Source organism: Colletes latitarsis, chromosome 12 (assembly GCF_051014445.1).
Source record: "Colletes latitarsis isolate SP2378_abdomen chromosome 12, iyColLati1, whole genome shotgun sequence".
Classification (NCBI taxonomy): Eukaryota; Metazoa; Arthropoda; class Insecta; order Hymenoptera; family Colletidae; genus Colletes; species Colletes latitarsis.
The window spans coordinates 21473405-21487717 of record NC_135145.1 but is presented as its reverse complement, the minus strand read 5'-3'; the positions used below and the strand labels follow the sequence as shown (position 1 = coordinate 21487717).

Below are 14313 nucleotides of genomic sequence, written 5' to 3'. Positions count from 1 at the left end.
TATTTCATATCCCAGAATAGAAATTCAGAAAATTCTCTAGAAAATCTATATTTTATTATACGACAATTGTCTACTAATTTTTGTATAATATTTTAATTAAAATTCTATTGACATTAAAATCCTCAAAATTTCACAATAAAAAAAAAATTAATAATTGCACAAAAATTGATTTCTTCGTCCCAACTCTAATATAATTCAATATTTCAAGCTTGCATTGACCTCTATCCTATTATCTTTGTATTCCAAAGTATTTTTCATCAAAAAATAAATAAAAAAAATATTGAAAGGGGTAGGAGTCTCGAATGGAAGCAGTAGGAGGGTGAAAAATCTGATGATCAAAAATCTGAGTTCCAAAAATTCTCAAATATGCATACAAACTCATACAAAGTTTAAAAAAATAATTCAAAAACCCCCAACACAATTTTTACAAGCCCCCTTGCACAAAAATTCTACTTTTGCAACCCCTTATTTCATAACCCAGAATAAAAATTCACAAAATTCTCTAGAAAATCTATATTTTATTATACGACAATTGTCTACTAATTTTTGTATAATATTTTAATTAAAATTCTATTTACATTAATTTTCCTTGAAATTTCTCTATAAGGGTAGATTTCTTTGTCTCAACTCTAATATAATTCAATATTTCAAGCTTGTATTGACCTTTACCCTATTATCTTTGTATCCCAAAGTGTTTTTCGCCATAAAATAAATAAAATAAATTTTAAAAGGGGGAGAAGTCTCGAAGGGGTGGCTAGAGAGGGAGTAGTAGGAGGCAGAAAAATCTGAGTTCCTACAAATTCTCAAACATGCATACAAACTCATACAAAGTTTAAAAAAATAATTCAAAAACCCCAACACAATTTTTACAAGCCCCCTTACACAAAAATTCTACTTTTGCAACCCCTTATTTCATATCCCAGAATAAAAATTCACAAAATTCTCTAGAAAATCTATATTTTATTATACGACAATTGTCTACTAATTTTCATATAATATTTTAATTAAAATTCTATTTACATTAATTTCCCATGAAATTTCTCTATAAGGGTAGATTTCTTTGTCTCAACTCTAATATAATTCAATATTTCAAACTTATATTGACCTCTATCCTATTATCTTTGTATTCCAAAGTATTTTTCATCAAAAAATAAATAAAAAAAATATAATAAAATTAAGGAGAGCCATGAAAAGGGTTGTTGGAATCTGAAAAATCCAATGACAAATATTCCAAAAATTCTTAAATATGCATACAAACTCATACAAAGTTTAAAAAAATAATTCAAAAACCCCAACACAATTTTTACAAGCCCCCTTACACAAAAATTCTACTTTTGCAACTCCTTATTTCATATCCCAGAATAAAAATTCAGAAAATTCTCTAGAAAATCTATATTTTATTATACGACAATTGTCTACTAATTTTCATATAATATTTTAATTAAAATTCTATTTACATTAATTTTCCTTGAAATTTCTCTATAAGGGTAGATTTCTTTGTCTCAACTGTAATATAATTCAATATTTGAAACTTGTATTGACCTCAATCCTACTATCTTTGTATTCCAAAGTGTTTTTCGCCATTAAATGAATAAAATAAATATTGAAAGGGGTAGGAGTCTCAAATGGAAGCAGTAGGAGGGTGAAAAATCTGAAGATCAAAAATCTGAGTTCCAAAAATTCTCAAATATGCATACAAACTCATACAAAGTTTAAAAAAATAATTCAAAACCCCCAACACAATTTTTACAACCCCCCTTACACAAAAATTCTACTTTTGCAACCCCTTATTTCATATCCCAGAATAAAAATTCACAAAATTCTCTAGAAAATCTATATTTTATTATACGACAATTGTCTACTAATTTTTGTATAATATTTTAATTAAAATTCTATTGACATTAAAATCCTTGAAATTTCACAATAGAAAAAAAATTAATAATTGCACAAAAATTGATTTCTTCGTCCCAACTCTAATATAATTCAATATTTCAAACTTGCATTGACCTCTATCCTACTATCTTTGTATTCCAAAGTGTTTTTCGCCATAAAATAAATAAAATAAATTTTAAAAGGGGGAGAAGTCTCGAAGGGGTGGCTAGAGAGGGAGTAGTAGGAGGCAGAAAAATCTGAGTTCCAACAAATTCTCAAATATGCAAACAAACTCATACAAAGTTTAAAAAAATAATTCAAAACCCCCAACACAATTTTTACAAGCCCCCTTACACAAAAATTCTACTTTTGCAACCCCTTATTTCATATCCCAGAAAAGAAATTCAGAAAATTCTCTAGAAAATCTATATTTTATTATACGACAATTGTCTACTAATTTTTGTATAATATTTTAATTAAAATTCTATTGACATTAAAATCCTCAAAATTTCACAATAAAAAAAAAATTAATAATTGCACAAAAATTGATTTCTTCGTCCCAACTCTAATATAATTCAATATTTCAAGCTTCTATTGACTTCTACCCTATTATCTTTGTATCCCAAAGTGTTTTTCGCCATAAAATAAATAAAATAAATTTTAAAAGGGGGAGAAGTCTCGAAGGGGTGGCTGAGGAGGGGGTCGTGGGGGTGCGTTCGAACAGTGGCGGCGTTTTTCACGGCGGAAATGAGATGCCAGGAGGACGATGGCTCATTGTCGACGACGCACAATGCGTGAGGTCTAATTGTCGGAGTCAGAGACCGGGCGTTATGGCCGCGAAGAAGGTGAACGTGGTCGTTAGTCGCGGCCACAGACCCATTAGAAACCCGGAGAGACAGGATTTTTCACGCTGGCTGGAGCCACTTTTCGATCTCATTATCCACTCGTCCCTGGAATCGCGTTAACACTTTCGCCGGGGGTTGGGGGGGCCCTTAAATTGTTAAGTCTCGCGAACCATCGAGCCGGGTCCAAGAAAAACGAGATTAATCAGCCCTCCGAGCCTGGCAAAGAGGCTCCTCCGCGACACCGTTTCTATTAGCCCTCCAAACTGGAGATCTTCAACCCACATACCTGAGAAAGCCCCCCATTCAATTGGAAAAATTGAATTTTATTCTCTCTTTGTGAAGGGTTAGGCTAGGTCTGGGTGAGGAAGATCTGTATTTTGTTATGTGACTATTGGCTACTGAGTTTTATATTTTAATTTCTGTTTACATTGACTTTTTTTGAAGTCTCAGAATAGGGGTTGATTTGCTTGGTTTGCTCGAATGTAATTTATTGATGGTTTTAACTTGGATTTACTTGGGCCCTTTGTATCTCAAAGGGTGTTTTCTTGTCGAATAAATAAATAAAACCTTTGGAGAGAATGTATCTAGCAGAAGGGTTGATTTGTAAGTCAATAAGGGAATTATAGGTCTCATAAATCAGTGGAAAATTTGAGTAATGAAAGAATTTTCACCTGCGTTTGGTAGCCTTAAGTGTAAAGTTTCAATAATAGTTTCATTTATCATGAATTTGATTTTAGAATTTTTTTTATATTTTTAATGGGGTGACGATTTGAAATTTTTTAATTTTGTCGAAAAATTTAGGCACCTTCTCGAATTTTTTTCTCGAAAGTGGGTACGATTTCGAGGGTATGTCTATTCACCAAAAATACTTGTAATTGACCCCTGTAACTGAATATAATTTTTTTAGTATGATTTGAAATTTTTTAATTTTGTCGAAAAATTTAGGCACCTTCTCGAATTTTTTTCTCGAAAGTGGGTACGATTTCGAGGATATGTCTATTCACCAAAAATACTTGTAATTGACCCCTGTAACTGAATATAATTTTTTTAGTATGATTTGAAATTTTTTAATTTTGTCGAAAAATTTAGGCAACTTCTCGAATTTTTTTCTCGAAAGTGGGTACGATTTCAAGGGTATGTCTATTCACCAAAAATTATTGTAATTGACCCCCGCAATCAAAAATAATTTTTCCAGAATGATTCGAAATTTTTCAATTTTGTCGAAAAATTTAGGCACCTTCTCGAATTTTTTTCTCGAAAGTGGGTAGGATTTCGAGAATATGTCTATTCACCAAAAATACTTGTAATTGACCCCTGTAACTGAATATAATTTTTTTACTATGATTCGAAATTTTTGAATGTAATTGTTAATAACTTTTCAACGAAGCCTCCATCAACAAATTGGTATTCTTCATTTTCGCCTTTTTTTGGCCTCCAAAATCCCCCATTAAAATTTTCCCCACGGATAGCCGAACGCTCTATATAAATTTGCCTTCGTTTAAAGCAAAGCCAATGAACATATGAAATTTAAAAATATTTTCCTGACTTCTGGGCCGTCCTCGTAAAAATCGTCGATCGTAAAAATAAAAAGCCCGACAAGGTCCCAGCATGAGTGGATCGTATACTCAGAAAAATTCCTTATCTCTTAAAGAATGTTTGCTCTCTGGATGCCCAGGGTCGTATACTTCCCAATCGTCTTGCATTCGAACAGTGGGGGTTTGCATTTCGAAAAAATTTGCCTTTTACCTTGCATTTCCAAAATTAAGAAATCTGAATTCAATTTAAATTTAAATCGACGTCCAAGCTTGGCCAATTTAGGGGTCCCTGGCGCCCGACTTCCAAAAAGTTAATATTTTTCAATTGCATTTAATTCTACGTCGTTTGTACCCGTATTTATTGTACGGAGGGGTGAAAAAAACCCAGAACCCCACTTTAATAATTTTGAATTATCTCGTTTTCGTTTGTACCCGAAAGGGTTCGGTCGAGCCACGCTTTGAAAAATCGTCGAGAGGTACAAACGAAAATAAGGGTGGTACAAACGGGGTGGTACAAGGGTGGCAGGTTCCAGGTAGGTCTCAATGCTATCTCTCGCGAAGGAAGTCGTGCTTTCCACGTGTACGCCACGGTATAAATCAGATAGGATCTCGCGTAAAGTCGACGATACGCGACTGGCTGAGAACGCCAGCCCCTCTGTTTCACTCACCCCCTTGGTTCCCCGGGTTGCCGTAGCTCGGGGCTGAACAACTTCCTATCCATTGTCGCGTATCGCAGCGGGCTCTTCCTCGTCGCGGAGCGAGATGTTATTTTTTTATTTGGACAAAGGATCCTCCTCGGCGTGTTATTACCCCCCGTGCCTCCGTTGCTCCCTCCGCGCGCCGGGGTCTGCGGCCGCGAGGGGTTGGAAATTAAAAGAGGGATGGTTTTTCACGTCGGAATATTCACGGCGGGCCAGCTCGTCATCGCCGAGCGTGTTCGAGAGATCACTCGTCAGACGCTCGACCTTTCGAGGGTGGAAAAACCCGAGGCTCACCCCCGTCGACGTCGCTTTTCGATATCGCGAAAATTACCACGCCCGAAACTACTCGATTTAATTACGATAATCTCGTTTAGAGAACGTGATATTTATTCTTTTTCGTTAATAATTTCGCGAAAAATTCTACCACCCCCACGGGGGGGTAAATGCATTTGCGTTGTTTCTAAAAACTGATCCGACTGTCTATTTAACGGGGAAACGTACCGTTTCGAGATTATGTGTATTAAACATGTTATGTCATGTTTACAACCCTTTTCGAAGTATGGAAATTTTATACGTGTCGATGTAATTATTTGAAAATTTTTGTAATCTCTTGAATTTATATTAATAATTATTTGTTACATGTGAATGTAATTGTTCGAATATTTTTTAGTAGTTCTCCGTTAGTTTATTATTTTCTAAATGCTTTAAAGTGAATTGGTAAATGGGAAATCAATTTTCCTTTAAAGCAATCAAAAAATAATAAATTAATGGAGGATTAGTAAAACATTTAAAAAATTTATTTTTAGCTAAGAGGGTTAATTACAATCATTTTTTGTGAATAGACATACCCCCGAAATCCTACGCATTTTCAAGAAAAAAATTGTTTACCGAAAATATAATTTTTGGCCAGAAATGTCTGCCCGAAATTTCATGCAAATCTTTAAAACGTCATAACTTTTGAACGGATTGGACGATTTTAATGTTTAAAAAAGCAATCAACGCGTACTTTAGCGAAGAATATGTAGAAATTCTAAAAATATTGAAAAAGTTAGTTCTTGACCCCCGTAAAATTAGAAAAACCCCCAAAAAGTGGTCCAATTTTCAAACAGCCATAACTCCTACAATAGTGAATATATTTCAGTGAAACTTATTTCTGAAGTAGAGCTCATGGGTACCTACAAAAAAGTATTAGACCACTTTTCTGTAGGGCGTCAAATAAAATTATCAAAAATGAAAAACTAATTTTTAAGGAAAATCGACAAGGGGTTTTTTGCCTATATTTTTCGACAAAATTAAAACATTTCAAATCGTTCTAAAAAAATTATTTTCGACTGCAGGGGTCAATTATAATCATTTTTGGTCAATAGACATACCCCCGAAATCCTACCCATATTCGAGAAAAAATTAGAGTAGGGGGCAAATTTTTTTACGAAATTAAAAAATTTCAAATCGTTCTAAAAAAATTATTTCTAGGTTCTGGGGTCAATTACAATAATTTTTGGTCATTAGACATACCGTCGAAATTCTACCTGCTTTCGAGAAAAAAATTCGAGAATGTGTGAAATTTTACAACGAAAAAAAAAAATTTCAAACCATATTAAAAAAATTATATTTAGTTACAAGGGTCAATTACAAATATTTTTGGTGAATAGACGTACCCTCGAAATCCTATCCAGTTTCGAGAAAAAAATTCGAATATGTGCCTAATAAATTCAACGAAAAAAAAAAAATTTCAAATCGTTCTAAAAAAATTATTTCTAGGTTCTGGGGTCAATTACAATAATTTTTGGTCATTAGACATACCGTCGAAATTCTACCTACTTTCGAGAAAAAAATTCGAGAATGTGTGAAATTTTACAACGAAAAAAAAAAATTTCAAATCATACTAAAAAAATTATATTTAGTTACAGGGGCCAATTACAATCATTTTTGGTGAATAGACGTACCCTCGAAATCCTAACCAGTTTCGAGAAAAAAATTCGAATATGTGCCTAATAAATTCAACGAAAAAAAAAAAATTTCAAATCGTTCTAAAAAAATTATTTTTATCTAAGAGGGTTAATTACAATCATTTTCGGTGAATAGACATACCCCCAAAATCCTGCGTAATTTCGAGAAAAAAATTCAGTACGGTTGAAACTTAAAACGTTAAGATTTAGAAATTTCCCCAAAAAATTGCAAAACAAACTTTACTTTTCATTAGACAATCAACATTAAACACACTCAGAATTATCCCGATTTCTGCCGGAAGATTAACACAAGGGGGATGAAACTCTGAGCAAAGTTTGCACATCCTCGTCTTAGAGTCCGCGCCACGATAGCGGAGGATACAAGGGTTGGTTGCGTCAATCGTGTTTGTTTCCCCGATTGATTAATTAACCCGTCCTCGTGGGTCGAGTCGCGATCATCGATCTTCCGGGGCGAGAGATCGATCAGGGCTTTGACCGAGCCCCGAGCAGCCCTTAATTCGATTCCATCCGGAATCTGGAATCTCCATTGGACGCACGCGATCCGAGAGATTCGGTTCCAGCGTGACACTGGTGCGGTGGACGAGTATCCGATGGCTAATTAAGCGGCCTCTAATATTAACGCCGACCGTCCCGCGCGATAATTACACGCTCCAAGTCCAAGGTCGACGCAGGAATGTTGGAGAACCACCCGCTGTCTTGGGAACGCGAATCTTTCAACGCTAATGCATACCCATATACGTCTTTTACGAGGCGAGGTATTTTTAATTTCAGCATTATACGACAGAGAAAGCTTCACCGCCGGCTAGTAATTACGTAAACAGCGTTCGAATTTATATTCACTTTCAATTCAGTAATTTACAATGCATTGTGTCAAAGTAAATTAGAAAATAAATGTACCAATTTGCGCGTTATATGTACAGGAAGCTGCCAGCGATCATGCAAACATCCTGCATGTGTATTTAAATTCATTTTCGATCGAGTAAACGATTTACAATTTAATTTTATTACTGGAACTTCTTTGGGTGTATGGTGTAGAAATAAATTAGAAAATAAATGTACCAATTTGCGCGTTATATGTACAGGAAGCCGCTAGCGATCGTGAAAACATCCTGCATTTTCGATCGAGTAAACAATTTACAATTTAATTTTATTACTGGAACTTCTTTGGGTTGTATAGTGTAGAAATAAATTAGAAAATAAATGTACTAATTTTCGCGTTATATGTACAGGAAGCTGCTAGCGATCATGCAAACATCCTGCATGTGAATTTAATTTCATTTTCGATCGAGTAAACAATTTACGATTTAATTTTATTACTGGAACTTCTTTGGGTGTATGGAGTAGAAATAAATTAGAAAATAAATGTACTAATTTTCGCGTTATATGTATAGGAGGCTGCTAGTAATCCTGCATGTGAATTTAAATTCATTTTCAATCGAGGAAACAATTTACAATCCAATTTTACTGTTGAAACTTCTTTGGGTGTATAGTGTCAAAGTAAATGTCAAAATAAACATAGAAGACAAAATGGAAAATAATAGTTGTTGCGTGCATGGGATAGGGGATGGAATACCCTTGAAAATGAGCGGTCGAACAAGGAAATAGCTCAATTAGTTCCGGAGATATGGCGATTTTAGTTTCGAGTCGATGCGGTGGTCAGTTTCGGAGATACGAGGCTCGAAAGGGTTAATGACCCCGCGCGTGTAAATAGTAAACAAGTTCTTGGAAGTGCTACGAAACTGGGTCGCGACAGTCACGTTCGTGGGGTAGGTCAGCACGATGCACGTGCGACAAAGAGGCCCGACGCGTCAGACGAAGACAGAGATGGTCGAATTAAAAAAATTACCTTTTACATAAATTACGATATCTCCGAAACGGAAAGTCCGATCGCCAAAAACCAAAAACCATTTTAAACAGGAAGGTTTATCGCCGCTAACGATGTCCGATTTTCGCAAAAAACACTAGTGGTTTCGGAATTACAGGTGTCCAAAGTTTTAGTAATTTTAATACGCTTTGGTATAGGCGGACTGCGAGAGATAGTGAAAATTACCCTTTTATATAAATTGCGATATCTCGAAAACGGAAAGTCGGATCGCCAAAAACCAAAAACCATTTTAAAGAGGAAGGTTTACCGCCGCTAACGATGTCCGATTTTCGCAAAAAACACTAGTGGTTTCGGAATTACAGGTGTCCAAAGTTTTAGTAATTTTAATACGCTTTGGTATAGGCGGACTGCGAGAGATAGTGAAAATTACCCTTTTATATAAATTGCGATATCTCGAAAACGGAAAGTCCGATCGCCAAAAACCAAAAACCATTTTAAAGAGGAAGGTTTACCGCCGCTAACGATGTCCGATTTTCGCAAAAAACACTAGTGGTTTCGGAATTACAGGTGTCCAAAGTTTTAGTAATTTTAATACGCTTTGGTATAGGCGGACTGCGAGAGATAGTGAAAATTACCCTTTTATATAAATTGCGATATCTCGAAAACGGAAAGTCTGATCGCCAAAAACCAAAAACCATTTTAAAGAGGAAGGTTTACCGCCGCTAACGATGTCCGATTTTCGCAAAAAACACTAGTGGTTTCGGAATTACAGGTGTCCAAAGTTTTAGTAATTTTAATACGCCTTGGTATAGGCGGGCTGCGAGAGATAGTGAAAATTGGAAAATTACTCTTTTATATAAATTGCGATATCTCGAAAACGGAAAGTCGGATCGCCAAAAACCATAAGCCATTTTTGAAGGGGAAGCTTCGCCGCTGCTAATGGCGGTTTAATTTTGGAGAAAGCTTTAATAGTTTCGGAACTGCACGCGTTCAAATTTGCTTATACTTTTAAGGGGGGAAACTAGAAGCGATATTTGACAATTTTTTTGCAGCATAAGGGTTTCACGAAACTTTTCGCCACTTTTCACATATATTCTTTAACATTTCGGGATACAAATATTTTTTCCCGTTACGTTTTGTCGACTTTGAATGTTCTTAGTCAACAAAACATGTGAAATAATGTAAATTGTGTATTCTATTAAAACAAACTTCTATAATATTTATTCCCCCGTTGATAAACAAATAATTATTGCAAGGAGAAATAAGTAGAACTTTCAGGCCTCATAAATATCACCGAAAGTGCCCAAAGCAATGAGAATAAACCAAAAAACTACTACTGAACGTTTTATCGAGGTAGTAGCACGACGCTTTAACGAGGAACCCTTTTCTCAAACTCCACCGAATATCTCCCACGACTCGATTCGAGGTTTACAGTACAATATGAACAATACTGAGTCAACAAAATCAGCCAAACAATTTGAATTCTCCATTCTAACAAAACATTTTGCAATAATATTTATTCCCCCCCCCATATAAAAAAACAAATTACCTCGAGAAACAGTAGTTAAATCTCTCAGGCTACATAAACATCACTAAAAATTCCCAAGACGATGAGAATAAATCGAAAAACAACACCTCGACGTTTTATCGAGGTAGAATCGCGACGCTTTAACGAGGAACTACTCCTATCGCCTCGCAACTAACGATTTCGCCGCGTGGGCGTATTCCAGACACGAAACCCGGCAGATTTGCAATTAATGCGAGCCTGGAAATCGTTATTATCGGTCCCAAAGAAGATATTATATCGATTAACGCGACGGAGCGTCGCGCGATAATGGACCGCGCGTTCCTTCGCGCTTAAACACGCGGATTTTTTAACAAGCCGCGACGCCACTCGTCCACGGCCGTCATTTAATTAATAACGCGACGCGAGACCATCGCGCGATTAATTTTTAGCGCGAGTTTCGAAACCGATAAACCGATATACAGCGGCAATCCGAGCTGCTTCACGGTCCCGTTGCTTAATCGACAAAGTACGAACGTAGACTCGGTTCGGGGGGGACGACGACGACGCTGAGGACAGTTCACCCCCTCGAAGAGGGGGGTGGATTCTAAGCGACAGGGATTTTTACCGTGGCTATGTTATTCTCACGGCACTTTTTAATCGCCCTTTCTCCGCAAAAGCGCAGATCAAACGCCTCCTGTGCGGAGAATTACGCGTAGCCCCGGTCAAAGGGGGACGAGCAGAAGTCGCGGCGGACCGGGACGGATAAGGGTGGGGAAAGAAAAGGGTCGAAAACGCGGGGAAATCGATTCGCGATGGACTCGCGTCTCGTCCCTGTCCAATTATTCGCCCAGCGCGACATTAATTAAGCAAGATAATTTGCCCTCGAACCCCGCGGCTGCCCCAATATGGCGTCGACGGGCGTAGACGCGCGTTTTAATGATTCGAAAACGCTTCGAGGGTCGGGAAATAAATCCGTACGACGACGACGACGACGACGACGGAAGAGGGAGAAATATATAATGTTACCATTTTTCTCTCTTTTTTTTTTTTATATTCCTGCCTGAAAACACGCGTGAAACCGGGGAGGGGGGCCTCCTGCTCCCCCCCCCCTCCGGCGAGGGAACGCGGTTGAAACGACGAAAAAAAATATATGTACGCGCCGGGGGGGTGGAAAGGGGGCGGCGATACTGAATGAATAATGAAGAAATTTGCGAAAAAAGAAAAAGTACATATTATTAAATCGGGGAAACGTCGAGCACGGCTGCGAAGAAGAGAGGGAAATAGTGGTGAAATGGTTGATGGGGTTGGAGGGGAGAGAGAGAAACGACGCCAGGGCGTCGTTAGCGGACCCCGGCACCTCGTTATCATGTATCGTTTCGTAATTATTATTACACGCTGCTGGCAACCCGGTGAAGTGCACCGAGCAACGAGTACATTTAGCGCGTGCTTAATACCCCGTCGCCGGGGCTCGATTCCTTTTGATAATTGCGATAAATATAATAATGATAATGACGATGGGAACGTTTTCTTCGACGCGCGACCGTTTTCCGCCCCCCCCCCCCTGACGGGATACCTCTCGTCTAGTCGCGCGATTTCGAGGAACGAAACCTTTTCACCGTGCCGGATGCTTTGAAACGTTCGCGAACGGGTGAAATCGTTAATGAAAATGCAGTTTGTCCCGGGGGAACGATCGAAAATTATTGTGGAGGAACCGTCGAATTGCCAACCCCATGTTTCCTTCATTCTTGGGATCCTCTTTGTCCGTTAAAATACAAAAATGGAAAACGTAGAGGCATTTGGGGGTGAAAGGATGAAATTAAAATTGATAAGAACTTATAATACAATGAAGGTGTAAATTTTTCTAAACGAAAGAAAAATAGTACTGGGGAATAATAAAATAAGGGTGGTGCATGGTTAAGGAAATATTAATTAATGAAAATCGTTTATAAAAATGGAGGAAAAGCGAATTGCCAGCCCCATGTTTCTTTGGAGATATTCAGGAGACTTCGAGAAAGGGTTCCTCGTTAAAGCGTCGCCCAACTCCCTCGATAAAACGTCCGGGAGTAGTTTTTTGGTTTATTCTCCATTTTCAGAAAGAGTTTTTGGTAATATTGATGACTCTTGAGAATTCTACTTATTTTTCCTTGGAGTAATTATTCGTTTATCGACGGGAGAATAAATATTATAGGATATGTTTTAATAAAATTGACAATTAAAATTTTTTGAGTGATTTTGTTGACTAAGAACTATTGATATTATACTGTAAACCTTGAATCGAGTAGTGGGAGATATTCAGGAGACTTCGAGAAAGGGTTCCTCGTTAAAGCGTCGCGATTGTACCTCGATAAAACGTCGAGGTGTTGTTTTTTGGTTTACTCTCATCCTTTCGGGAATTTTTGGTGATGTTTAAGTAGTCTGAGAGGTTTATCTGTTGTTTCTTGAGGTAATTTGTTTTTTTATATGGGGGGAATAAATATTATTGGAATTTGGTTTGATAGAATGGAGAATTAAAATTGTTTGACTGATTTTGTTGACTCAGTACTGTTCATATTGTACTGTAAACCTTGAATCGAGTAGTGGGAGATATTCAGGAGACTTCGAGAAAGGGTTCCTCGTTAAAGCGTCGCCCAGCTCCCTCGATAAAACGTTCAGGAGTAGTTTTCTGGTCTATTCTCATTCTTCTGGAAACTTTTGATAATATTTATGAATCCTGAGAAGTTTATCTTCCTTTTCTTGAGGTAACTTGTTTCTTTATCGACGGTGGAATGAATATTATAGGAATTTATTTTGACAAAATAGAGAATTAAAATGTTTGACTTGGTTTCCTTGACAAAATTCGTTTCATAAACCTTGAATCGAGTCGTGGTAGATATTCTGCAAATACCGTCATTAGAATGCAAAGGTGTATAATTAAAATTCTAAAAGAATGAAGACAAAGCAATAGTTTCATGAGGATGACAACAAATAATATTAAGAAATCTAACGATCTGTAAACGAATGAACAAGAGTATGAATTAAGAAAATAATTCACTCACATTGTATGTCGATTTTCACAGGCGAACTCTCGATGGAGTATCCAGTCTCGTCGTGAGTGGCCACGCAGACGAAGTTTCCACTGTCCAGGATACGATTCACCCTGGTGATCCTCAGGTCGCCGTTGTCCAGGTGCCTCCTAGGGCTCGGGGCCAGGGGTTGGCCGTCGATTTTCCAGGAATACTTGACGCTGGCTGTTGGCTGAGCCTCGCATCTCAGACGAACGGGAGATCCCTCGACCACAGAGTGTTCACCGGGGCTCACGGAGAAGTAGAGGTCGCCGTCCTGCCCGAGCACCGCTGCCACTGCACAAACACGTCCATCAAACGTTACACGGGCCAATAAAACTACCCTCGGAGTCCCTATCGCGACGCTCGTTGGTCAAGAACCACTCAAACCCCAAACAAATATAAAATAAACGATATTCCAATTGCTTAGAATATTTTCTTTTTTCGTTATTATCTTGTTATTTAATATCTCGATCTATGCATTCACCAATATATGTGTTACTGTTTTAATCGATATATTTATTCAAAAAATTTCTATTGGAATTCATTGTAAAAATAGTGTAATAGAGTTAGGTCAGAATTTTTTTTTATTTTGTGCATTCACCAATATATGTGTTACTGTCTTGGTAAATATATTTACTCAAAAATTATTGACTTAATAATTGTGATTAGAATAATTAGGAGTTAGAATAATGGGAATTAGAATGATTAGAATAACGATAATTATTACATGTGACAAGAAAACAATAAACAGTACAAGAATAAAATAGAAATTAATCTTGCTTCCAAAAATCAACAAAACCTATAATTAATATATTATAAAATTTTAAATTCTTTGATATTTATTTCGAAGTCTTTTGATATGAAAATGCAACTATTGATATTGTCGAAATATAATTATAATATAAAATGGAAATTAATCTTCCAAAAGGCAGATTAGAGAGGATTTTTAGTAGAGGATTCTAGAGGTCAAAATAAGACGAAAGTCAAGAATACCAATTTGTTGATCGAGGCTTC

The 14313-nt window shown here is 36.9% G+C and overlaps 1 protein-coding gene across 1 annotated transcript in view; it reads right to left on the bottom strand.

Moving 5' to 3' along the window:
- LOC143348891 (inactive tyrosine-protein kinase 7) overlaps positions 1 to 14313 on the bottom strand; it is a 104359-nt gene that overhangs the window by 62347 nt on the left and 27699 nt on the right. Inside the window, exon 2 of the mRNA XM_076779606.1 lies at positions 13291 to 13593. Coding sequence (XP_076635721.1) covers positions 13291 to 13593 — 303 coding nt within the window. The remainder of the gene's footprint in view (positions 1 to 13290; positions 13594 to 14313) is intronic.